This window comes from Triturus cristatus, chromosome 9 (genome assembly GCF_964204655.1).
Source record: "Triturus cristatus chromosome 9, aTriCri1.1, whole genome shotgun sequence".
In the NCBI taxonomy this organism is placed as follows: Eukaryota; Metazoa; Chordata; class Amphibia; order Caudata; family Salamandridae; genus Triturus; species Triturus cristatus.
In genome coordinates this window covers 1,148,370,145-1,148,396,994 of record NC_140592.1, presented here as the reverse complement: position 1 = coordinate 1,148,396,994, position 26,850 = coordinate 1,148,370,145, and the positions used below count along the sequence as shown (strand labels likewise).

Sequence of the window (26,850 nt, the reverse complement as noted above, 5' to 3'; positions counted from 1 at the left end):
TATACAATGCAGATTTGTAGAGCGCACTATCACCCAGGAGGGTATCCTCTCGCTGAGCAGGTGTGAGTTTAGGCACACCCAGGACCTAGTGGACTACTCGAAAAGCCAGGTCTTCAGCTTCTTGCGGAATTAAAGAAGTGTGGAGGAGGCTCTGATGTGGAGCGGCAGGCCGTTCCATGAAACAGTAACTTCATGTCTTACATTGGGTTCCTTTGGAGCAGGGGTCTCCAACCGGTCGATCGCGAGCTACCGGTAGCTCACCGACCCTCTGGGAGTAGCTCGTGCTGCTTTCTAATGATAGAGACGTAATTTCAGCATTTTATTTTGTATCCGTTTGTTGTCTTTGTCAGCTATAAGCCCTTGCCCGTCCTTACACCAACCAGCTGTCCTGAAATGAGCTTAGCTGGGGCGGGTCAAAAAACGTGACGTTTTTCTGTAAGTCACGTGCCACCTGCCTTTTCCAGGCTGCCACCGCAGTTCATAATTGCAGGCTCATCCTCCTGGGAAGCTGCGCAGGACTGGTAAGTGTGCCCGTGGATTCATATCAGCATAGTTGGTAAAACTGGCTAAGTTCATTTTAAGGTGCTTAATTTTAACATCGGCTGCCACCACGCTTTACATCTGCCCTCAGTAACAAAGCGCAGTGGCAGCCGATATTAAAATCCAAGCTCCTTGCAGGCACAGAGCTGCTACTGCGGTCGCAGCCGATGTAAAAATCCAAAATCTTAGCCTGAATGAACTGCTTTCACTGCCTACAACACGCTTTAAATTTGCCTATGCGTGATAGTCAGTGAAAGCTGCTCAGTGAATGCAAGGACCTCTGATTTTAAGGTCGGCTGCCTCCGTGCTTTACATCAGCCTTCGATAATAAAGTGCGGTGGCAGCCGACCTTAAAATCCAAGGTCCTTGCAGGCACAGAGCTGCTACTACGGTGGAGGCCAATGTTAAAATCAAAAGACCTTGCCTGCCCTGAAGTGCTTTCACTGACTTCCACACGCTTTAAATTTGCCTCCGTGTGGAAGTCAGTGAAAGCGGCTCAGTGCATGCAAGGCCCTTTGATTTTAACATCAGCTGCCACCGTGCCCTATATCTGCCTTTGGTAATAAAGTACAGTGGCAGCTGACCTTAAAATCCAAGGTCCTTGCAGGCACAGAGCTGCTACTACGGTGGAGGCCAATGTTAAAATCAAAAGATTCTTGCCTGCACTGAAGTGCTTTCACTGACTACAGCACGTTTTAAATTTGCCTTCGTGTTGTAGTCAGTGAAAGCAGCTCAGTGCATGCAAGGCCCTTCGATTTTTAACATCGGCTGTCACTGTGCCTTATTATAGCTTCTTTTAATTTTAAAGCGCGGTGGCAGCCGATGTTGAAATCAAAGTGCTTTACATGCACTGACCAGAGCCTCCCAAAACTGGCCCTTCACCTCTGTCCTGTCACTCCCAGTCTCACTGTCTCCTACAGTCTTCCTTTGTGCCAAGGCAGCTCTGCTTGTGTGACACAGAGCTGTGTTTTGCTGCACCACAGCTACGCCAAACAATTTGATTAGTTAAGTACTTCTATACTAGTATGCGTTTAATACAGGCAGCTTCTGTTTACAATTTTAGTGGCTGATGCTGAGGTGATGCAATTTCTTCTTGTGTGGGATTTCTCTGAGCAAAGGCTCATTAGTCCTGATTTTACCCATGAACTTTGATCCCATTGATGTTCTGTCTTTATATAGCACGGTTCTTGAGGTGTTACATAGGAGAATGTTGAATGAAGGACTCCTTTACACTGATTTAGAAACTCATGGCCTATGTAGGAGGAAAGCAGGCTGGTGAGTGCAATAGACATCAGGAGTGTGTGTTCGTGAGCAAGGTGTGATCAGATTTGACATTTGTTTTTAAGGAACAAATTCATGCTCACTCGTTTGGAGCATTTTCAGTATTTCATGATGTGTAAGAGTTTTAATAATTATGATCTGTATATTAGATTTGTTAGTGTATAAGTGCGCTTTATTCCTATTATTTCAATAATATGTAAAGGTTACACGAGGGGCCTTCTGCTTCAATAATGACATTTTCAATTAAAGCAAATAGGAGCTATAATGCAGCCCTCTTTATGCATAGTCACAGAAATGTCTGAGAAATATCGGCTTTCCTCATGGTCTGGGTGGGAGATGAGAGCCCATTGGAAATACCATGAGAATAAAGCGTTCTACCAGTGTGCTATTTATTTTAAATGCTTATTTTAGAAAGTTATGTTTTATATCAAAATAATCCAACTATCTGTTTTTGCATGTGTTCGTATTGTTTGAAGGTGAGTCCTGCTCAACAGAAGTGTGATAAGGCTGAACTAGATGAATCTATTGTATTCCTTTTTTAATGCATTACAAGGGTCGTTCCTGGCTTGAACCTGTTATTGATCTGACAATGGAGCTTTCTGTTTATTGAGCTATGGCTGAGGGACATTGCCATATGTTTCATGCTACTATATTAATACTGGAAGTAGAAGAGGACTGTGCAGCAAATGCAAGGCTTAGCAGACAGTCTGTTGCTGACCATTGGAGAGATATGCATTTTCTGAAAATGGACTTTGCAGAGTTAAAGCACGTGTTACAGACCTGAGTGAAGTGCTTTATAATGACAGTAAGGTTGCAGCCTTTCCAAATATCGGCCATTTGTTGTTCCAATAGTCTGCAAAAGCCCCGATATGAATGAAAATCATATGTATTCATTTGTAACATAACTTTTCTCCCTTTGTTTTACTTTTTTTGATAATTAAGAAAGGGGAAGCCTTCTGTTGCAGCATTTTTATAGCGCTTACTTATGTGTGGAACTGATGCACTTATCTACATGGTTAGCAAGCTATGGCAAGTGTAGGGTTGGTGGTTCGAAGAGTTTGTCTTTGGTTTTTGAGCCTATGTGGGAAGTGTTTCTTTGTCTTGCCTGATGAACACCAAGGTGTAGTTATCGTTATCATGTTATGGGAAGCAGTGTGTAGCAGTGTGGTGAGTGAGACGTGAGACAGATATACAGTTTACTATGTTATGATTTTCAGTTTGCTGATATCTTTGAACGGCTCTATAGGTCTACTATGTATTTTATTCAAACCATAGTATGGGCCACAAAGAAATTAGGCTTAAAGACAATGAAGCAGGGCGTGGGAGATGTCTCCAAAAAATGCGCGAGTTGCTTGGCCTTTAGTAGCTCACGATGATTTTCACTGATCAGAAGTAGCTCTCACTACAGAAAAGGTTGGAGACCCCTGCTTTGGAGGGATAAACAAGGCAAAAAATGATAAGGACAAACAAATATATAAATCGCATCAAATTTACATTTGCAGATATTCCTGAAACCTTAAGAAGAAACGCTTAATTTTCTTCAAAGTACATTCCACTTTGGAGGAAAGAACGGCACCGGCATGTAACTCATGATGCTGGTACTTATGGGAAGTTATTTAATAGTTACCTCCGAGTGACCCTAGAACCAGCGGGGCACAGGGGCGGCACCCCTGGACATGGTGGGATGTCAGCAATGCAAATGTAAGAGGCCAGGAAACACCGTTTTACAGTTATTTCCAAAGTGGGGTTCTCTTATAACCTAAGAATACTGGCAATCCTGAGGGGGCCAGGAGAGGATAAAAGACAGTTTGTGGGTTAACGTTTCCCCAAAACACGAGCGTTTAAAAATTCAAATGTTTACTCATTTCACATCAAAACGGAGAACAGGAGGAACTAAGGAGGTACATATCCTTGCAACCCTCAAAGTTTGAGGTAAATTGCGTTGCCCTTTTTATTATACTACAAGTAGCAAATAAATTGTAAATTAAGTTTCATTTTCTGTTTTGAGTAAAGGGGTTAATATTGGTCTGGTATTTCTTTTTCAAAATCTCTATTGCACATATAAAAAGGCGCACGAGCATTAAATGGGATACAGATGCTTAGCAACAGATCCACAAGTATGTATTTCCTCTGTTGCATCACTACTACAAATGTGTTTTTGCATTTGCTGCATTCCCTAAAATAAGAACATCTAAATAGTTAAAGAATAATTAGATCTGCTTTGCACCAGTACGGAGTTTACAAAGCGGAAGGTTTCTTCACTAAAAGCCAAATCAACTGGCACACAGAGTGTGTTTTTCCCTTCATGGGAGTGGCTTCCCTACCCAGGTCCCCCATGCCAGACAAGAGTACAAGCGGTACCTTAGCCTTGTGTCAAAGCCGTAGTGCAAGGAAGGAAACGGCCCCCAGCTGCAGGTCGAATTATAAAATACCGCAATAATAAGCGTTCAGTTGGCCCCTAAGGTCATTGGGCCCCGGTGCCACTCCACCTGCTGCACCAATGGAACATACGCCCCTGGATACGGGCCGTGCTTCACACTTTCCTGCTGAAGTGGGATCTCTCCTTTGCTAAACTCGCTTGTACATCAACTTCAAAGATTTTCAAAAGCCCTGTGATTTCAGTGGCATGCCTGCCACCGGTCAGTATCCCCGCTCGGAAAAGGGTTCGGCAGCACTCACCTCATCTGGGCCAGGAAGCAAAACGCCAACTGCCGACACCGCTGGCGCAGTGACTGGATGCACCAGCAGAGCATGCCCTGGAAAAGAAAAACACTCAGTGAAATAGAAATACAGCAATTGGGCCTTCAACTATGGCCACACCTCGAAGACATGCAAGTAGTGCAGCGACAGGACACTTACAACAAAGCTCGAGTCCTTACACTGAATTTAAACCAGTTGAACAGGCTGATCACTGTGGACAGATACTGGACAGGAGATTGAGGATCACTAGGTCTAGGGTTAAAGGTGTAGCTGGAAGACCTCGCGAGAGGCCATAAGTCAGATTTTCTGAATTCTGACTGGAGGGCCTGGTGCCTCTTTTTCTGAAGGGTTGGGAAGAGTCGCTGGATGCCATATGTGAGATCCACATTGGCCTGTGTAGGAAGCTGAGGGCCATATTTTTAGCTGAAACCAGGCGTACTGTCGAGAGGAAGCAACCTCTGACCTGGTACTACAAAACCTGCAGAGACGCCAAGTCCAAATTGGTCGAGGCAATAAAGGAGCAAGACAGGTCCTTGATCTAGGAGGACAGGCATTTCTATAAAAAAAAGCCCTTGTTGATGCTAAAAAAGACTGAAAGAGACCAATGGGAGAGATTGCAACAGGCTGCCAATTGTAAGGATCACCATTGGTTCTGGAACATTATCTCTAGTGACACTAGGGAAGACTCCCGTCCCACAGATGTTAACATTTCAGCAAGTGACTAGGTAGCCCATTATTCAAGCCTGTATGTGCAGAAGGAAGAACAGTCCCCTGCTGTTAGTGTTTCCGTAGGATTGGGGATCGGTGCTGATCAACACAGATTATAGGAGAGGATGCTGACATCTTTGAAGCAGCGGCCCGAGGTGTGTCCTCAATGACCAGGGAATAACAGACCAGGAAATATCTTGAGCCATACAGAGCATAGTACCCAATAAAGCACCAGGTCTAGACAAAATTCCTGAGGACGTATTTCGGAGGGAGGCCGACATTTGGGGTGCTTACTTCTCTCCATTATTTATAACTTTTCTAAAAGAGGCCCTTTTGCCCCCCACATGGGCTGGGGCCGAAATCATCCCCAGCCATAAGAAAGGGCCACGCAACGAACCACCAAATTATAGACCCATCTGTTTTATTGACAGCTCGAAAAAGCTGTTTTGTAGGGTCATACCTAGCAGACTGCAGGTGTGGATTGCTAGGAATGACATTTTGTCCCCACTACAGGTGGGTTTTAGAGAGGCCACAAGCATCATTGATCTGGTGTTCAGGCTCCTGATGGTGTACTGGAAGGTGGTGACCATGGGGGGTGGACGCCTGTATGTCGTGTTTGTTGACCTTCGCTCCGCCTTTGATTTGTCCGCAGATCCACCCTGTGGAAGGCACTGCAAGAGATGGGAGCACCCTGCGATTTACTAAACATCATAGTGAGGCTGCACATGAACACTTATGCGCAGGTGAGGTTTGGGCAGGCTGGTGAGCTGTCAGAGCCCTTCCTTCTAAGTAGAGGGGTAAGACAGGGCTGCGTACTTGCCCCAACACTTTTTCCCTTTACTTCAGTGGCCTTATAGACTACCTGGGACAGATTGATAACGATGACCCTAGACTGTAGAACATGAGGATTCCTGCCCTCATGTTTGCTGATGACACTCTTTTGCTGTCAAAACCCCCATGGGCATGCAAAAGCTTCTGGATCGTTTTGAACAATTTTGCAGGGATTGGGGCTTGGAAATCAAAATAGGCAAAATGAAGTACATGATTCTAAACCCAGGGCACTCGACCAGGTCTAACCCAGTTTTAGCAAAGTCTCCCCTTGAAAGGGTGCAAACATTCACATACCTGGGTATTACAGTCACTGATCATATGGGGTGGCAGGCACACATTACCCAAGGAAGGCTCAAACTAGAGCAAATCGCAGGGGACATTTCCAAGATGGCATATAGATCGCAGTTTTGTCCTGCGGCCCTACAAGCTTATCAGTCACATGCTCTGGGGTCAGCTTCAAATGGTGCAGAGCTGTGGGGCCATGTGGATGCAACTACGCTTGACTTAGTTGAAAATCAATTCATCAGGCAACTGGTAGATGTCCCTATTAATACCCCATTTCTCCCCTTTAGATTTGACCTTGAGATGAGACCCTTTTCTGTTCAAACTGATATACGTCCAATCTTGTACTGGCAGAGGCTCTGGACTACTCCAGAAGTCGAACAGTACCGGGAAGGCTTAGTCAAGATTTTCAGCCTCGCAGGCTCTAGTAAAATTCCCTGGATTTGGTATGTAAGATCAATCTAAGAGAAAATGGGGCTCTTAACTATGTGGAGTATCCCAAACGAGTCAGCTGGGATATTCAAGAACAGAATCAAAAAAGCCTATTGGCAGCACATAGATATTGCGGCAAACACTGAGGAAAGCAGATGTTCTCTGACTGGTGCATTCCTTGTAGTTAAGGATGCTTATAGCAGAGAAAACTTTATGGACGAGATCGAACCTCCTTTGGCTAGGCGCCTGTTCCTGCAGTTCCGCTACAGAACTCTTCACCTCGGTCCTTCACAGCCAGATGGGATTAAAGTACCCAGTGTGTATGAGAGGCTTTGCCCATCATGCGGTGCCCCCGAGGAGACCCTAGGTCATGTCCTGTTTATCTGCCCGGCATACAAGAGCAGTAGGCATTTCTGGATATCACCGCTGTGCCGGTCCCTAGGCACTAGAGAATATAAAGTTGCCCTAAGGATACTAAGAACTGATCTTAGTAAGCCACTCATTTTTGCACTAACACGTTATCTACTGGCCATGTTGAAAGCCAGGCCAAAGCTTTCCATGGTACCTGGAAACCCACCCCTGACTGATGTAGTGATGTGATATATTGTACTTTTTACGCTTAGTCTTGGAGTCTAATACTACTATAGTATGCCAACTAACCAATATTTTTTTAATTATGTTAAATCTGTTGTTTTATAACCCTTAGAACTCTAATAAACTGTATTTTAATGACATTTAGGTATTTAACTATTTATGTTTTATATATTATACATATTATGTGCTTTTATGGTCATTTGAGACAAAATAAAGCTGAATTGAATTGTAATGCCCTCCTATCCAAGGGATCTTCTAAAGACCATATGGTCCCTAAGCGGTGTGATCGCATGGGACTCACCACCCCCTATTACATGTGTTGTTACTCAGAATATTTTAATTACAGCCTCCGAGCACTATTTTCTTAAAGGGCTTTCTTCTGCAAGCATTTGCAGACAGGATATGCTCTCCCGCAATGCTTTTTTTTTAATTTAACCAGCGTGGCACGCTTCAGCACTAATAATGGCGGCCACACTTTTCTTTTTGTTTCTTGCGATTGCGGAATGCAGCCACATAACTTTTTTTCTATTTATTCACTTATTTATTTTTACAATGGTGGCACCCGCACATCTTAAGCTAAAACACGAGTGCCACAATTGCTCCAGACGTAAAGATTCAGAAAAAAGAATATGCATTTTTGTCTATTTCTTTACATTTGAAGCATTCACTGCACCTGCACTTTAGCTTAGGATGTGTAAAGCTAAAGTGCAGGTGCTGCCATGGTAACAAAAGTAAATAAATAGAAAAAAAAGTGTGCCCACCATTTTTTTCCCTATTTGTTTACTTTTGTTACAATGGCGGCACCCGTGCTTTAGCTTTAAAGATCGTAAGCTTAAGCGCAGGTGCTGCAATTGCTTCAAAAGTAAAGAAATAGAAAAAAAAAATCTATTTCTTTCTTTTGAAGCAATCACAGGACCTGTGTTTTAGCTGAACATGTTTAAAGGTAAAGAGCGGGTGCCGCAAATAATTTGCAATGCAAGACCTATGATGTATGTTGCAAAAGTTTGGTTTCTTGGCGTTGTTTAGTTGCAGAGGAATGGAAAACATGCAATTCTAGCATGGTAGTTAGTTGCTTTGTCAGTTCTTGTGGAAAAGTATATGTGAGAGAGTAGTTATGTATATGTGATTGTGGTCGAGTTGATGTTTATGGTTAAGGTTGAATCGCTGTTTAATTATTTGGATAGATTGATAAGTGAATTAGTGGATCGTTAAGTAGGTGTAACTGATCTCATGCGCCAAACGATTGTTCTTAGCATTCCTCACATACATTTTGTGTGTTTTTGCCCACAGTGCATAACGAAATTTCTTGTGTTAGATAGAAGTGTGCATTTTGCTCTCAATCCCTATGGAGACTGGGCTAGAATGCTGTCTAGGGGGAGTCAGATGTCTTTTCTTTGTGTACACACACTATATAGTAGGACTGGTAATGCATTTCTCGGGCGTGAAAGAACCCAACACTGGTTTTGGGTCTTCACTTTCTTGCCTTAGTGAAGAATTATATTTATAAATGCCAATGTTTTTTACATAGCCATGTTGTTGTACCATGCGTGGCCAAAAGAGGTCCCATGGGACTTTGCAACATGGCTAGGTAAAAAACATTGGTATTTATAATGTCAATAACTCCAACTCCAACAAATGCGATATCTATTGCGTTTGCAATGCTTGTTAAATATAATAAGTGCTACCATTTAGATGCCATTTTAGACTCCATGCTCACATAAAGTGCTATTAACAGAGCGGGTGAAGCCGGCAACATGGCCCAATCACCATGTGGCTACTGCACTGTAACAGCTCATGGGATGGGTTGTGCGTGCCTTATGCCTGACGCACCACGCATGCGCACATCAGTAAGATTCTCTAGTGTGCATTTGTTTGTGTATAAGGGATTGCGTTTTGCTGCAAAGTGAGGTTGCCTTTGGCCCTCAGCCTAGCTCTCAAACAAGGCCAGAGGCAGGCTTTTGAGTAGGGGGCTGTAATGCTTCTCAAGGGGCAGCATGGTTACTGGCATCTCATAAACTTACAAACTGTTGGGATATGAACTTGCTGTAACAAGTGGCAGCTGTTAAAATTTGGAAGACCGGCTACGAAATGTATGACGTGAGTGAGAATAAGACCTGCGAAATTCCTCCAAGTACATTTAGCTGGTGTGCTGACAAGTAAGTGTAGTGAAAGCAGGACTAAAAGGCGCTTTACAGAGCTCACTTTTTAGCCAATGGTGTAGTCCTGCTCGACCACTAAACCCATCATCATCTGCAGATTTTCCCCCCTTCATCCCCCATCACTGTTTAACATTTACACAAGACCCCCTGCCTCAGATCATCTCCCAATACCATTTTCAAACCCAACCTTTAACCAGAGCACGAATATGATAACACGCCTGGAACGTATCTACTACTGGATGATGGACAGCTGCCACCACCTACATGGTTCAGAAACTGACAGATCACAACAAACAGCCTCCCATCTGAATGGCCAAGGGAACTAGGTGCCCACCCCCCAACTCCTAACCAATCAGCGAGGAACCTCAGGATCTGGTTTGAGCATGACTTTCCTCCTGACGCCAGATCGCAACAGTTTCCAGCAGGTGCAAACAACGCATCACGGTAGTGAGAAGTGTTGACCCTTTCCTCCAGGGAAGTCACTGGATCAAACTTACCAGGGCACTGATTCTATCGCACCTCACCTACTGCAAGACAGTCCACACAGGAGCAAACAAAAAGGATCTACACAAACTGCAGTGGACAGAAAATAAAGCAGCCAGAATCTGCCCCATCCTAAATGAGTCTGAGCACATCACACCAGCTCCAAAACACACTCATTGGCTCCTGGAGGTACAAAGGATCAACTTCAAACTCCTGTGCACGGTCTTCACATCTCCAGAGGAATCAGGCGTGAAGTTCCTTCAAAACCTAACTTTGACCCTTAAATCGAACCAGGCTCTTAGCGCAAGCAAAGCAAAACTGATTGTTCGACAAAGCTTCACAGTAAAATCTCTTGGAGAACCCAGAACTCTAGTTGTGGGGCGTATGGAGCTCACGGAGTAAAGGCCCCAAGACATCAACTGACCCTGTTGCCTGAAAAAGAGGTCTACCCCACCGATTAGTCGTATATGGACCACCTCTCCCTTAACTAGAGCAGAGGGCCCCCTTCGGGTATTTATATCCGTAGGCCAGGGCTCGAGTCGGGGTACCACGCGGGTGGACGGCATCCCCCCACTTATTATACCAGGAGCTTGATAAATGGAGCCACACATTCACTCTTTGGCCTCTCTGGGTGAGATCACAGCTCCTTCAGAACGCTGCTCACGCGCTGGCTTCTCTGATGCGATCGCATCTAAGGGGTGAGCGAGGGGAGGCAATGTGTCTGATGGTGCAAGCCACCTTTCGTGACGTCACTTCCTGTCGTGACGTCAGCGTCCCCCCACTGTTTAGTTGCAGAGGAATGGAAAACATGCAATTCTAGCATGGTAGTTAGTTGCTTTGTCAGTTCTTGTGGAAAAGTATATGTGAGAGAGTAGTTATGTATATGTGATTGTGGTCGAGTTGATGTTTATGGTTAAGGTTGAATCGCTGTTTAATTATTTGGATAGATTGATAAGTGAATTAGTGGATCGTTAAGTAGGTGTAACTGATCTCATGCGCCAAACGATTGTTCTTAGCATTCCTCACATACATTTTGTGTGTTTTTGCCCACAGTGCATAACGAAATTTCTTGTGTTAGATAGAAGTGTGCATTTTGCTCTCAATCCCTATGGAGACTGGGCTAGAATGCTGTCTAGGGGGAGTCAGATGTCTTTTCTTTGTGTACACACACTATATAGTAGGACTGGTAATGCATTTCTCGGGCGTGAAAGAACCCAACACTGGTTTTGGGTCTTCACTTTCTTGCCTTAGTGAAGAATTATATTTATAAATGCCAATGTTTTTTACATAGCCATGTTGTTGTACCATGCGTGGCCAAAAGAGGTCCCATGGGACTTTGCAACATGGCTAGGTAAAAAACATTGGTATTTATAATGTCAATAACTCCAACTCCAACAAATGCGATATCTATTGCGTTTGCAATGCTTGTTAAATATAATAAGTGCTACCATTTAGATGCCATTTTAGACTCCATGCTCACATAAAGTGCTATTAACAGAGCGGGTGAAGCCGGCAACATGGCCCAATCACCATGTGGCTACTGCACTGTAACAGCTCATGGGATGGGTTGTGCGTGCCTTATGCCTGACGCACCACGCATGCGCACATCAGTAAGATTCTCTAGTGTGCATTTGTTTGTGTATAAGGGATTGCGTTTTGCTGCAAAGTGAGGTTGCCTTTGGCCCTCAGCCTAGCTCTCAAACAAGGCCAGAGGCAGGCTTTTGAGTAGGGGGCTGTAATGCTTCTCAAGGGGCAGCATGGTTACTGGCATCTCATAAACTTACAAACTGTTGGGATATGAACTTGCTGTAACAAGTGGCAGCTGTTAAAATTTGGAAGACCGGCTACGAAATGTATGACGTGAGTGAGAATAAGACCTGCGAAATTCCTCCAAGTACATTTAGCTGGTGTGCTGACAAGTAAGTGTAGTGAAAGCAGGACTAAAAGGCGCTTTACAGAGCTCACTTTTTAGCCAATGGTGTAGTCCTGCTCGACCACTAAACCCATCATCATCTGCAGATTTTCCCCCCTTCATCCCCCATCACTGTTTAACATTTACACAAGACCCCCTGCCTCAGATCATCTCCCAATACCATTTTCAAACCCAACCTTTAACCAGAGCACGAATATGATAACACGCCTGGAACGTATCTACTACTGGATGATGGACAGCTGCCACCACCTACATGGTTCAGAAACTGACAGATCACAACAAACAGCCTCCCATCTGAATGGCCAAGGGAACTAGGTGCCCACCCCCCAACTCCTAACCAATCAGCGAGGAACCTCAGGATCTGGTTTGAGCATGACTTTCCTCCTGACGCCAGATCGCAACAGTTTCCAGCAGGTGCAAACAACGCATCACGGTAGTGAGAAGTGTTGACCCTTTCCTCCAGGGAAGTCACTGGATCAAACTTACCAGGGCACTGATTCTATCGCACCTCACCTACTGCAAGACAGTCCACACAGGAGCAAACAAAAAGGATCTACACAAACTGCAGTGGACAGAAAATAAAGCAGCCAGAATCTGCCCCATCCTAAATGAGTCTGAGCACATCACACCAGCTCCAAAACACACTCATTGGCTCCTGGAGGTACAAAGGATCAACTTCAAACTCCTGTGCACGGTCTTCACATCTCCAGAGGAATCAGGCGTGAAGTTCCTTCAAAACCTAACTTTGACCCTTAAATCGAACCAGGCTCTTAGCGCAAGCAAAGCAAAACTGATTGTTCGACAAAGCTTCACAGTAAAATCTCTTGGAGAACCCAGAACTCTAGTTGTGGGGCGTATGGAGCTCACGGAGTAAAGGCCCCAAGACATCAACTGACCCTGTTGCCTGAAAAAGAGGTCTACCCCACCGATTAGTCGTATATGGACCACCTCTCCCTTAACTAGAGCAGAGGGCCCCCTTCGGGTATTTATATCCGTAGGCCAGGGCTCGAGTCGGGGTACCACGCGGGTGGACGGCATCCCCCCACTTATTATACCAGGAGCTTGATAAATGGAGCCACACATTCACTCTTTGGCCTCTCTGGGTGAGATCACAGCTCCTTCAGAACGCTGCTCACGCGCTGGCTTCTCTGATGCGATCGCATCTAAGGGGTGAGCGAGGGGAGGCAATGTGTCTGATGGTGCAAGCCACCTTTCGTGACGTCACTTCCTGTCGTGACGTCAGCGTCCCCCCACTTCTTTTTTTAGGACTTGTGCCCTGCCGTAGGCAGACACTGCAAGCTCTATTCAGATCCTCTGAAGCTTTTCGCTGCAATCCACCAGCTGACACCGCATGAGAAATCCCTCTGCTTAAGAAGGCTCTAGCGCTACGAAGTGGCGATATGTCACGACACGAGCCAGCATTTTACAAATAAAACAAATAAAACAATCCATAAGATCTGGCAATTCAATGCTTTATTGTGGGACAATCAAGCCTGTGTGTGTGTGGATTTATAGAACATGAACTTGGCAATGCAGCACTGGACAAGAAAGGGGTTCTAGCAAATGGAGAATTATTTGTGGCCGCCAAAGGGAGTGTTTCACCAAGCCAGTGCTGCCACCTACTGTAGCTCAAGAGAATACTCCGAGATAATTTACTGACCAAAGCAGGTTTGCATTACTATGCGTGGGAACAGGGACAGGTCATTAGCTCGAATAACAAAACAGAACTTTTGTTTCTTTCGACAGATTAAAGTTGGAGTTTAGATGCTACAGGAATGGTTTAAAGCAGACTTCTCCAAGGAACAGCTTGTGAGCTACTAGTAACTCTCCTGTGTGCAGCCAAGCCTACTTATCAGAAAGAACCTTTTGCTTCGTTAAATTAATATATGTATGCCAAAACTGTGCATTCAATACGAAAATGTGAGTATTTTCAGAACTCATAAGCTGATGTTTGGAAAAAAATGGTTACATTTTCAAAATATATGCAAAACTGATTTTGAGTGATAGATCATGTGGGAAAACATTACTAATATGACTTTCGGACCCGAGGTACTGCAGCTGGGGATGGCATGTGGCAGCTCTACCTACATAGAGGCACTTTAAATGAATAATGCCTTTTTTACGTTACTGCTGGCAACCCAGCTTTATGCACTGAGGTGATCGCTTCTGGTAATCTTGCATGTGGCGGCCACTAATGTAATCTTGGCTGATGTGGTCACGATTCCAACACTTTGAATAATAGTAGCTTGCGATAATTTTCATGAAACATAAGTAGCTCTAATTACACAAAAGGTTGGATACCCCTGATTTAAAGAGACTGATGCCTACATTTTTTGTGCATCAAATCCAAAAGTAAATCTAAATATATATTATGAAAATATCTCTCTACTGATCCAGCTGTTTTATATGATAGTGTCCTGCAGCCTCCTATATAGGAAAACACAGCACAAAGAATGCTAACATTGTCCAGTCTAAGGCACTACGCCAAGCAGTTCAGTAGTAACAAATATAGGCTTAGCCTTGACTCACAGGATCCTCATACAAAATCTCATATTCTACCAGTTATTCCAGGTCCAGAGAGTGCATAGAGGAGATTCATTTCATAGCGTTTATTTATTTAAACCTTCTCATTCATTCATTCACCCTGTCACACTAACCCTGACTTCCTCACAAAAACAGTCTTTTAAAAAGGGTTACCTGTGCTAGATAGAGACTGCATCTGTTTTAGTAGCAGGCATGGCATGAGCGCACAGCTACCAACCCGACCAGCACCTCTGCACCTGTCCGCCAGAGGGTAGGTAACGAGTAATGCCTGGTGGTACTTTGGACCTTGCCCCCCTATGATCCTAAGTCCCGAAGGAGACCCCAGAAACCAATCGCAAATAACTGTATGCAACATAAGCCTTTACTCCCATAGGGAAGCATCACTGCGTAAAGACGCATTTAAGTGAAGCATTTACTTACCTGTAAAAGTTCTTATTTTAAAAAGTACTGACTTTGGGGGGGGGGCGTGTCCCGCAGCTGAAGAAGATGGCCGCACACCCTTGTGGCTCCGGCTCCCTACTTCCCTTTCCGACATAAATCCGGCATTTATCTGTAGCTTGATGGTACCTCACTAGGCTCGAGCTGAGACAGAAGCAGAGCAGAATCGTAACTGCCGAAATAGAACCGCCCGCCGACTTGAATGGAGTCCGCAGTGACCTGCGGTCTATGTGAGGAGGGAAGCCGCGTAGTGATGTAGGCGCATGCCCCAGGGAGTCGGCTACGTCCCTGGCCAAAACGCAGGTGCATGCCGCAGGTGATGATCGAGAAAGGCGCTCCGCCTCCCACCGGATAACGACCAAGGAAGACCAGTCTCCTGACACCGACAACGGAGCAAAGCAATGCTCTCAGTAGGGTCCAGCCTGCAAGTGACTCCACCCAACAGTGAGAGCGGATAAGAGCGGTGAGCGCTGAATGTCACCCAGAGTCTAAGCAAGTACGGTGAAGAGTGCTGGGGACCTGGCCGCCGGCAATAAATAAGTCCAGCTCAAACTGGAATTCATCGGTGCGGTGGAATGCGATCAAGGTAGGGCACAGCGCTGGATGGGAGTTGGGCGCGGCGCACTTGTGGACAGCAGGTGAGACAGCAGCCTCGCCCAATCCATATCCCACCCTTTCCCAACCCGGACATTAGGGCGCTGGGGACAACCACAGAGGTGTGAGAGCCCGGTAGGGGAAAACCGACAGGCCGTGGGGGAATTCTCCCCCAGGCAGGCGGCAATGACTACCTAAGGCTCCGCGCCAATGACAACACCACCGTGCCAAACCTGCAAGTACATCTGGGCAAAGTCGGGTGGCAAAGGAGGGCGTGGCTCACACCAGCCTAAACTAGACAATTTCTCATGGCAAAAGAATCAGGACGAGGCAATCACTCAACCAGATCCATCGCAGGATACTCAGCCGACACCGGCGGAACAGGGCTCTCCCACCCTGCAGGACATAATGGTGGCCATCACAAATGTGCACTCCTCCCTCGAAGCACGTATAGTCTCAGTATCCACTAAAATCTCCCTGATACGCGCGGACCTAAGAAAAAGAAACACCGGGATGAAAGAGGTGGAAGATGTAACCCATGGCCAGGTTACAGATATGAAGGCTTTGGGAAGACAAGTCAGTGACCTACAAGCCACCACAAAAATCCTGGCAGAACAACTGGATGATTATAAGGGTAGGTCCAGATGGAATAACGTCAGAATTTTGGGAGTGCCAGAGAGAACGGAGGGGCCCACTACAGACCTCTTTGTGGAAGAGTTAATTGTAGCCCACCTGCAGCTTGGGAATCTCTACAACCAGCCTGAGCCGGGACTGCCTGCTAGGCCTATTCTGACTCGTGTGTTCAACCACAGGGACAGGGATGTCATCCTACAAACCACTCGCAGCACACAGCCACTCAAGTATGAAAAGAACATCATAACTTTCTTACCCGACTTCACTATGAAGGTACAGAAGCAGAGACGCAGCTTTTTGGAAGTCAAGAAGGCCCCCAGAGAGAAAGAGTTTTTCCCTGCTAAGCTGAGGGTAGAGGCGGAGGGTAAAACTTGTTTTTTCACTGAGCCGGATGCAGTCTGGGAGTGGCTGGAGGGATGGCGGAGAGTAGGCGATCTGGACAACCCAGATAAGTGCAGGCGGCGGATGGTGAAGTCTCAGAAACTGACTGATCCCGTTCTGGAAGAGAGAAATCTCACCAATGAAGACCTACTCCAAGGCACATAGTACACTCTATTGCAATTCTCGCAACCGAGCAACTATGGAAAGCCAACAACAATTGAGTAATCTGGACTGTCCTGGAGTATTTGAGAACAGACAAGTGGACAGTGGTCAGACCCGAGTATTGTCAAATGCCGATAAGTAATAAATGGAGGATTGGCTCTTTTATGAAGTACCAGCAAGGGAAAAATGTCTGAGTATATTATACGATTGCATTTGTACGATTTAAGTGAATCGTGCCTAGTTGTTGTGAAGTGGGGAGGGGGGTGGGGTGGAATAGGTCCAGGGCTCCTCCAATACTGGGAGGGGAGGGTGACGGGCACTCTGCAACGTTGGGTGCCGGGCAGTTCAAGAACTGTTATGCAAGGAGGCAGGGAGGAGGGATTCTATATGGTAGTGGGGTTTAGATGTAGTTAATGTTGCATTATTCAGGGGAAACAGCAGGTAGTTATTTTTGTTGTACATAAAAGGCCACACTTTTTAATACATAAAATGTCACATTTCTCACATCAAGTCAAACAATTCCAGCAAACTCACATGATAGTCAAACATAATAGACGCTCCCGTCATGCGTGTCGCACTGCCAGGGATGGAAAAATACACCAGTGACTGACTTGTCTACTTTTGGTGGGAGGGCTGAGACGTCATTGAAACTACTCTCTTGGAACGTCAACAGGCTAGGGGATAAACTCAAGAAAGGGATAGTGCTCCAATACATTAAACAGCAGGCACCAGATGTGGTCCTACCTCAGGAAACCCACCTGGTGGGGAATACCTGTAAAGCAGTCGATAGGTGGGGCTATAAATTAACTGCACATTCAGGCTTTACCTCAGGGTCTAGGGGACAGGGATACTTATGCGTAAAAATCTCCCCTTTATGGTGGCACACTTTTGCACAGATGCACAGGGCCGCTTTGCGGCAGTGTCCAGCACTTAGGAGGGCAGATGTATTAACATTATGTAGGTCTAGGTACCCCCAGTGCTACACAGCATGGCTCTATCTGACTTGAGTAAGTTGAGCCTGGATTTACCAGAGGGGGTGCTAGTAATAGGAGGAGATCTAAATATGACACTATGTGATCAGATGGACAGATGGACAGATTCCCGCCTAGAAAAACCTGTGCACTAAAAACACCATGGCTGACTTCATGGGTGACCTGGGTTTGGTAGATGTCTGGCGGGAAGCCCAAGCACAATACACGTTTCACTAAGAAGCACACAACATTCTGTCCCGAATTCACCATATTTTGATGTTGGCTGACAAGAAATACCACTTCACAGAAGTAAAACACCAGGCTAGGGGTATCTCAGACCACGTCCCGGTATTGGCTAAATACGTACTGGGAGCCACACCAACTCGTAGAACAATATTGATTAACCCCTGGTACCTTAAAATCCCACAAATTAAAACCAGCATCAATAAATCCATAGATGACTATTTTAAAGAGAACATGGGGTCAGTCCATTCTCCGCAAATTATCTGGGAGTCTTACAAGATGGTGGTAAAGGGGCCATGCACTCTCCCTCATGGTGGGGCATAGGAAAGAAAAGGTGAAAATCTCGAGGAGTTGGAGCAAGATATTCTGCCATGGAACAAACACCTCCACACTTGCAAAATGAGGCAGCCAGACATTCACTAGAAGGAGTATAGGAATCTGACAACAGAAGCGGCTAGGGATAAATCGCGGCAACACAGTATAGAATATATGAACATGGAGACCGTGCAGGCAAACTACTTGGCTGGCTAGATAGGTGGGTTCGGGCGGATCGCTGGATAACAACTCTATGAGGAGCAGATGGTGTATTACTGAGAGATCCGCAAGCCATAACAGAGGCTTTTGCAGCCCATTTTACACACCTCTACTTACCTGTGGCCTCTCCATGATAGAGGAGTCAAGGGAGCTGTTAACGGACCTACCAGTTCCGACCCTATCACCGGAGGACCGACAAACACTTGACGCGGACCTCACAAATGAGGAAATAATGTTGGCCATACATAGTATGCAATCAAGAAAGGCTATGGGGTCAAATGGCCACCCAATAGAGCTTCTTAAGATAACCGCAACCAAAGTTGAACCGCACTTGCTCAATATGTAACTACAAAGCAAACAAGTGGGTGCACTGCCAAGAGATCAAAGAGTGGCCTCTAATGTAGTAATGCATAAGAAGAGAAAACTGGCAGAGGATTGTAATTTCTATCGCCCCATATCTCTGCTAAACGCGGAGGGTAAAATCCTGGCTAAACTATTAGCGATGCAACTGCTCCCAGTAACGACCAAATTAGTGAACCTGGACCAGTCTGGATTTATGCCGGGTCGGAATACGGCTCTCAACTTACGGCAGCTGAACGGGGTGCTTGGTTGGAAACACACTATTCATGAGGACGCGGTAATACTGTCATTAGACGCCCGCATGGCCTTCGACACCGTCGAATGGCCTTACAGGTTTGCTATCCTAGAACGTACGGGATTGTGGAAAAAATGTATCACTTCGCTCCGATTGTTATATGCAGAGCTACTAGCGCAAGTAGTGGTGAACGGACATACATCGACATTCACCTGTAGCCGAAGGACACGACAGGGCTGTCTGTTGTCACCAATCTTATTTGCACTGATCCTTGAACCTTTAGCGAGCTGGATATGGGGAGATCCATTTATCCGGGGGTTACGGTGGACAGCCATCTGGGAAGACAAAGTCTCTCTTCATGCGGATCACATACTGCCATATGTAGTATGTAGTGTCACCAAGGTCCTCCATTAACTGGGTACTCCAGATCTGCTCTGAATTCGGGAACTACTCTTAATATACTATCAACTGGTCTAAATCTGTAGTCTTTCTCCTGCATGGCCCAGCCCCAGTCCTCCCAGCCGAATGTGAAGCGAAGATAGTGACGGGGGGGTTCCGTTACCTAGGGAATTTTCGCCATGGCAAGCGCTGAACTCTTCTATGAGTGCAATCTCCTCGGCCCACTAACCCGTCTGCAAGAAGATGTGCAACACTGGAGATCACTGCAGCTACCCTACTGGGAAGAGCAGCGCTATTTAAAATGATGGCTCTGCCTCGTTTCCTGTATGCACTGCAAAACACGCCATATAGCCTACCTGAAGCATATCAATTGAAGAACAAGTCAGGACCCTACTATGGGACGGCAAGCCACCTCGTATTGCGGCCTACAAACTTGTTAGGGGATGGTATGATGGAGGGATTGCCGTGCCTAATATCTGAGCATACTACTGGGCAGCACAATTATCGGTCATTAATAAGTGGATACATCACACACAGGACGAGCCGTCCTGTCACATAGATAGGTGGCTGATGGGAACAGGAGGGCACAGGGAAGCCCTGTATACAAATCCAAATAAGCAGCGACTCACAGGACCAATGGCCCAAACGGTTGCCCTTTTGGCACAGTTTTACAAAGCAACTGGGCTGGAATAACAAGGTGACACTTAATACGCCCCTCTGGCAGGCAAAGAAACTAGGGAGATTAAGTTGCTACCAGGGCTTCGATAAATGGGATATCATTGGCATATCAAAAGTGTGCGATTTGTGGGCAAGAGGGAAAATAATCTCATTCATCGACATACAGAAGAAAAAATGAACTGTCTGAGGGTGAAACAGTTAGATATTTACAAATAACTCATGCGCTAAGGGCAGCAGTTCAAGCTGAAGAGGAAATACTGGAGGCCTAGCCACTGAAGGACAGACTCCTGACAGAATATATAGACCAGAGGGCTATTTCCTTGACCTACCAGATAATAGTAAGTAACATACCTGACTCACTTCAGCGGCTTCGTGTGCGCTGGCATGCAGATATAGGAATCCTGGAGGAAGAGGAGTGGCGTGATGAGCTATCCTCACCACGTGAAGTAGACATACCATCGCAGCTGAGACTAATCCAATTTCCTGTGCCACCCTGGTTAAAATGGGAAGGAGTGCAGAGGCAGGGTGCAGAAGGTTATGTGGGAGGGTTGGTACTTTCTATCATACACTTTGGGAGTGCCCGGCGGTCGGGGTGTATTGGGAAGCAATAATTGCACGTATGAAAGACACCAGTGATGGAGCCCTTCAACTATTCCCTTAACTATGCTTACTTAGTATATGGGAGGCAACCGACATGACTCGCTCAGAGCAACTTTGGATTACTATGGGACTCACAATTGCAAAACGAAACATAGCCCGGAGATGGGGTGTGGCTGAGTCACCAACCCTAGAGAAGTGAGAACGGGACATGAACTGGTGCATGATCTCAGAAAAAGAAGTCTATAAAAGCAGGAGGTGCCCACAGAAGTGGGACCAAGTATGGGGTAAATGGAACGCCCACAGGGGCAATGTCTGTGTCTCCCCCTCCTTCCATGGGAATAGAACCGGTGGGGAAGGAAATACCACAGATGTAAATGAAGAAGAAATGTGATGGGATATTGTGGTTTGAGTTTGTTTGGGGTGAAAGCGAGTCACAATCTACTTCCCTGTTTAAAAATGTGATGGTCATATATGCCTGCTGTATAACTGTACAAATTCAATAAAACAGATTTTGAAAAAGTACTAACATTATAATGAAGTTCATGGTATCAGAATGTATATAAAAATACTAGTTAATTTTCTAAATTTGTTTCGGATTTGCTCTTGAGTGTATGTCTCAATAAATGCCACTGTGAGTACAACAAATGCTTAGCACTACCCTCTGATAGGTTCAAACTGCTCGCCTACACTACCACAAAAGAGAGCTTTTAGTGTTATCATTTTTGCCTCAGTAAACCAATAAGGGTTGCCTGGACTCTTTACACAGTGTACCTCGTTCTGGGGCACTATATAAATAGCCAGCTTCCCACATTAAGCAGAACACATTTCAAATGTGCCTGGTTGAGCTCTTAGGCAGCCACTGATTTCCTATTAGGCCATGTATTTCTGACAGTTTGTTGTGTTTTTTGCCCTGAGTAACTTATGAAGCGTGCTCAGCCTTGAAAATGCATTACACAGGTATAACTTGCACCAAATATCCATTCTTACATAATCCAATTTTACATTGCTTACCGAGCATGAACTCATCATCAACGTGAAAGGTCTCTATTTCCTTGGGGAACTCTACCCAGAGAGGTCTGTAAAAATAACATAAGGTCATGATACATGGTTTACTATTCAACTGCTATGAAATCAATGTAGCTCAAAGGACATACATTAAGATAAAACATTAAACCAGAGCGAATCTAACTGAATACTGACGATTATACTACTGACTATTGACACCCAGAATTTCGCTGTAGAAGAATACTGAAGACAGAATATTGAGTGATGAAATATTAAACACTTAAAGGAAAGCGCATATAGGGAAGTTTAGATTTAGTTTTCCTAACTCCACATCTACGTACCTTGAAGATGTATGTCCCACGTAGGTACAGATATGTGGAGTTAGATAAAGAAAATCTAGACTTACAGACCTGTCAATATGTTTTTTCGATATTGTGTCCCTTTGATATAAATCAAGACGCATGACTGATTTTTCAAAACCAATTAAAATTACATATTTGTAAATCCTAGGGTCATATAATAGGCGCAGCGGCTCTGAATTTCATAATGCAGCAATCAAGTATGCAATACACAGTTTTGAATGCCAAGGTCTTTACCCAGGCCCACTGGATTTATGTGATTGTGCAGCTGAGGAGGTTTTCCCATTATTGTAGATTTGCTGCATTTGCCACACAATTCATCATCTGCTGCATATTCTGTAGATTTAAAAAAAAAACACAAGTAACACGTATTGCCGTGCAGTGGAAGGCCCTTTGCAAAGGTTGACAGGTCATCATTCTGTTGCTTATTACTATTTGTAGGTATTAAACCTGAACTAATGAGGTGCAACCAATGCCAGACAGTGTTAACAAGTGCAAACATTACAAATGAATGAAGTAATACAAAACTTGAGAACAGCAATGCAATGATTCTGTGAGCAGTAAATGATCTCAGTCTAGGTTGGGTTGTGCATTAACTAGTACATGTCCTATTAGGCAATGAGAAGTGCAGAGGCACCCTGGTACTTAGGTTGATTGACGATAAAACTCAAGTAGATCATGTGCATAGGACAATCTGCATAACATCTGCATACATGGAACTCTTGTGTATTATCCAAGTGAGACTGCAACATGATTTCTTGATAATAATTTTACGACTAAGGGCCGGATTACGATCTTATTAGGAAGGCCTCCTGACGGGTACCGGAACGTGCGAATCCGATTCGGCGCCTATGTTTACGACCGAGTCATCACCCACTCTGACTGACCAAGTACGATGCGAAGATCTCATCTGCGTTGACCGAATCATTTCCGGAACCCAATCCTGTCCGATCGACTCGTTCGCAGACGAATCGTGCTGAGCAATGGAGCCAGATTCCGACCGAGCGAGTACGATGCACGATTCAGTCAGCTGTATCGCCTCGGTCTTAGCAAGACGAAACGGCTATCGGAATCGTAATTGGACTACAGGGGGCCTAGCAGGCCCCCCTTCACCCGGAGCCCTTCAATTCGGTCGCAGGGGGTGCCCATGGGTCCTCCCGATCCATGCATGTACAGTGTGGTGGGCAACATGGTGTGCCCACTACAGGGTGTACGCTTTTCCCCACCTACCCCTTTCTGCTATGGGAGCCAGTGTACGCATCGGTACACGGGCTCCCATAGAGTTCAATTGAAGTCCGAGTGAACAGAGTCCGTCAGCATACACCTGCATCGTACTCGTTCAATCGGACTCGTACAGCGCGATTCGCTTGGAAAGCCCTCCGAATCAAAGTCGTATGGAGGGCTTTCCTAGCGAGATTGTAATCTGTCCCTTAGTCATTGGTGCTAACCAGGACATCATCCTGAAACTGAACGGTCGAGCTCGTATGCAGGTAAGGGTCAAACCAAAACTTACAGCAAAAGCTTGTTTTTGGGTTGTAGTTGTGGTCTGGTAGCTAAGTTGATAATTATTGAACCAGATGGACGTGTATTCCACTGCAACTCGACTAAGTTATGTGCTAACATTGTAAGCAATTTGAAAAAGTCGAACTCCAGGATCAAGCTCTGCCAGAAACGCACGACATACACTTTGATGAGCCATGAAACTCCCCGGAAGGAAGACTTTTTTCTTAAAGAAGCTAGGGAACAGCTTGAGTGAGGCCAGAGGAAGATAGGGATTTAAGGAAGAACTATCTTTTTCACTCACAGAGCAGAAACAAACTGTAATGACCAGGTCAGAATCTTGTGGCCCTTTTGTTGAGGCTTAGGAATAACTCTTAAATCTTTGAGTAGATTAAAGAGAGTTGGAATGGAAGTGAGACACATAGCTTTCAGCTTCATCTGTCCAGGACTGTAAGGGTTCATTAAGGGAGAACAACTGAAATCTATCTTCTACAGGGGCGCATGGTTCAGAAGAAATGAAATGGATTTGGCTAGTGGTTCTTAACCTTTTGATGTCTATTTACCCCCACTGAATTAAGCCAGAGACACCAGCCTAACACTTTCTGCGATGTAAACTTCAAACCAATACACAGAAAAAGTATACATCAAACAAATACACTAGTTATGAAATATTGGGCTAGATGTACGACCCTTTTCTGCGGCCGCAAACGGGAGATCTCCCAGTTTGCGACCACAAAAAGGGTAATGGCATATACAAATGCTATTTTGCAAGTCACTGACTCAATTGTTTTGCAACCGTATTTGCGGCCGCAAAACACTCACAGTTTACCACCTACTTCAAGTAGGTGGTAAACCACTAGCAAATGGGAAGAGGTCCCAGAATGACCCCTTCCCCTTTGTAAGTATGTGAGAAAATATTTTTAAGATCAGAAAGTGGTCCCAGAAGTGGTTGCCAGAACATTCAGCTGCTTCAATTGAGTACTCCAATCGCGCATATTATCAATCAGTCAATTAATCAGGGATTTGTGAAGCACACTACTCACCCATGAGGGTCTCAAGGAGCTTGGAGGGCGTGCAGCTCAGAGTCAGCCGAACAGCCAGGTCTTGAGGCTCTTCCTGAACGTGTGCAGAGTGGGGGAGCGTCTGATGTTGAGTGGGAGCTCGTTCCAGGTCTTTGCCACGATGTAGGAGATGGCTCTTCCACCCGCTCTGGCTCTATGGATGCAACGGGGTTCGGCGAGGGCGAGGTCGGAGGAGCGGGGGTCTCTCTTTGGTACGTGGAAGGAGACTCTGTTGTTGAGGTATTGCGGTCCGGTGTTGTGGAGGGATTTGCAGGCGTGAGTGAGTAGCTTGAAGGTTACTTTCTACTTGACGGGGAGCCAGTGGAGGTCTCGAAGGTGCTGGGTGATGTGTTCATGTCGTGGGATGCCGAGGACGAGTCTGGCCGTGGTGTTCTGGATGGTCTGGAGTGTGCAAAGCAGGGATTTGTTGATTCCGGCAGAGAGGGCGTTTCCTTAGTCCAGTCTGCTTGTTATGAGTGCGTGTGTGACGGTCTTTCTTGATTCGGGAGAATCCACTTGAAGGTCTTGCGCAGGATGGGGAGGGTGTTGAAGCAAGTGGAGGAGACGGCGTTGATCTGTCAGGTCATGGTGAGGGAGGAGTCGAGTATGATGCCGAGCTTCCGGGCGTGGTCTGTGGGAGTGGGGGTTGCCGAGGGCGGGGGCCACCACGTGTTGTCCCATGCTGAGGGGGTGGGTCCGAGGATGAGGACTTCTGTTTTCTCCGAGTTGAACTTCAGACAGCTGCTGCTCATCGAGGATGCAACGTCTTTCATTCCTTCCTGAAAGCTGAGTCTGGTGGTGTGTGGATCCTTCGTGAGGGAGAGGATGAGCTGGCTGTCGTTGGCCTAGGATACTATGCTGAGTCCATGCTGTCTGACGATGGCGGTAAGGGGGCTATGTAAATGCTGAAGAGCGTGGGGCTGAGCGATGATCCTTGGGGGACTCCGCAGTTGATCTCTGTGGGTTCGGAGAGGAAAGGCAGTAGTCTGATTCTTTGGGTTCGGTCGGTGAGGAAGGAGCAGATCCAGTCGAGGGTGGTTCCCTGTATGCCAGCATCGTGGAGTCTGGCGGTGAGTGCGTATCTGATTCCTTCTGCAGTGTTTTTGCTGCTCCCACGACTCAAGATAAGGATACCAAGTTAATTTCTAGCTTCCAATGTAAAATTCCTTCAAATTTACTGTTTTAAAACTGTCAATGTTCAATATTGCTTTTTATCGATATGTTCTTTATTAACCTGCTGATACTATTTATTTTTCGAAACAGTCGTTGACATCCTCCGTACGCATTGAGGATGCAGGACGCTGCATGCCGCTATATCAGGAATCTGTAAGATAGTGTTGAGATAACAGTGAAAGCCTTAATGGTCAAAGAGACAGTCCTACAGTGTCCCTGGACACAGCCATATTAGTATGGAAGAGATTCTACTCTCCAAAAGGAGAGTACCAAACTAGCCAATGGAATGAAACACATGGTCAGGTCCCTGGGAAGATGCTGAGATTCACAAGCATACTGAACTATTGATAGCTACGGCCCTGGACTTCGATCAGACTTGCAACACTGAGTAGCTATTCAGCACTCAAAATACAGAACAGCAAATCAAACTACTATTAATAGGTGGTTTATGGACCAGCTTCTTAACAAAATCTGCACCCGCAGCCTCCCATAGGTGCAAATTTATGAATGTTAGGAACTTACTACGGCTTCCCAGAGAACATCTGAAAAACTGTGACAGTTATAGGTTTCGCAAAACCGTGGAAACGACTGAGTTCTGACATACAACCAGCGACAAGTATTGCTGCATGCGTACACAGTGTACAAATGCACAAGGAGAAATACCTTTTCCTGTGTGTAGATTGTGTGAGTGCAATTTTGTAAAAATAATTCTCCATTGGGAAATTCGTTTTTGCCATTAAGAGAAACCTTTCACTACACCCCACCAATTTTGGGGGTGTTCTATCCGCAGTCACAAGTTAGAAAGAGATTTACTCCTGCCCTTGACAAGAATATGACTCTGACTGTTTCAAGTTTTCAGGGTGGGAATTGGTCGGACAAAGGCCATAAACCAGGACATTTGGGGTATGTAAAAACTTTCATACAAAGATCTTAGTTTAAGTGCATTTTTACGATTGAAAAACTACCAATGTGAATTGAAACAGCAGTTTCATGCAAATATCTTTGTGAATCAGACCCCATTCATTTATCATTGATTG

The 26,850-nt window shown here is 45.5% G+C and overlaps 1 protein-coding gene across 3 annotated transcripts in view; it reads right to left on the bottom strand.

Moving 5' to 3' along the window:
* GANC (glucosidase alpha, neutral C) overlaps positions 1–26,850 on the bottom strand; it is a 386,043-nt gene that overhangs the window by 139,126 nt on the left and 220,067 nt on the right. For all 3 annotated transcript variants that reach the window (XM_085627093.1, XM_085627092.1, XM_085627091.1), the window contains exons 19-20: positions 21,727–21,791; positions 4,501–4,577 (exon numbers count right to left, since the gene is read on the bottom strand). In XM_085627093.1, coding sequence (XP_085483219.1) covers positions 4,501–4,577; positions 21,727–21,791 — 142 coding nt within the window. The remainder of the gene's footprint in view (positions 1–4,500; positions 4,578–21,726; positions 21,792–26,850) is intronic.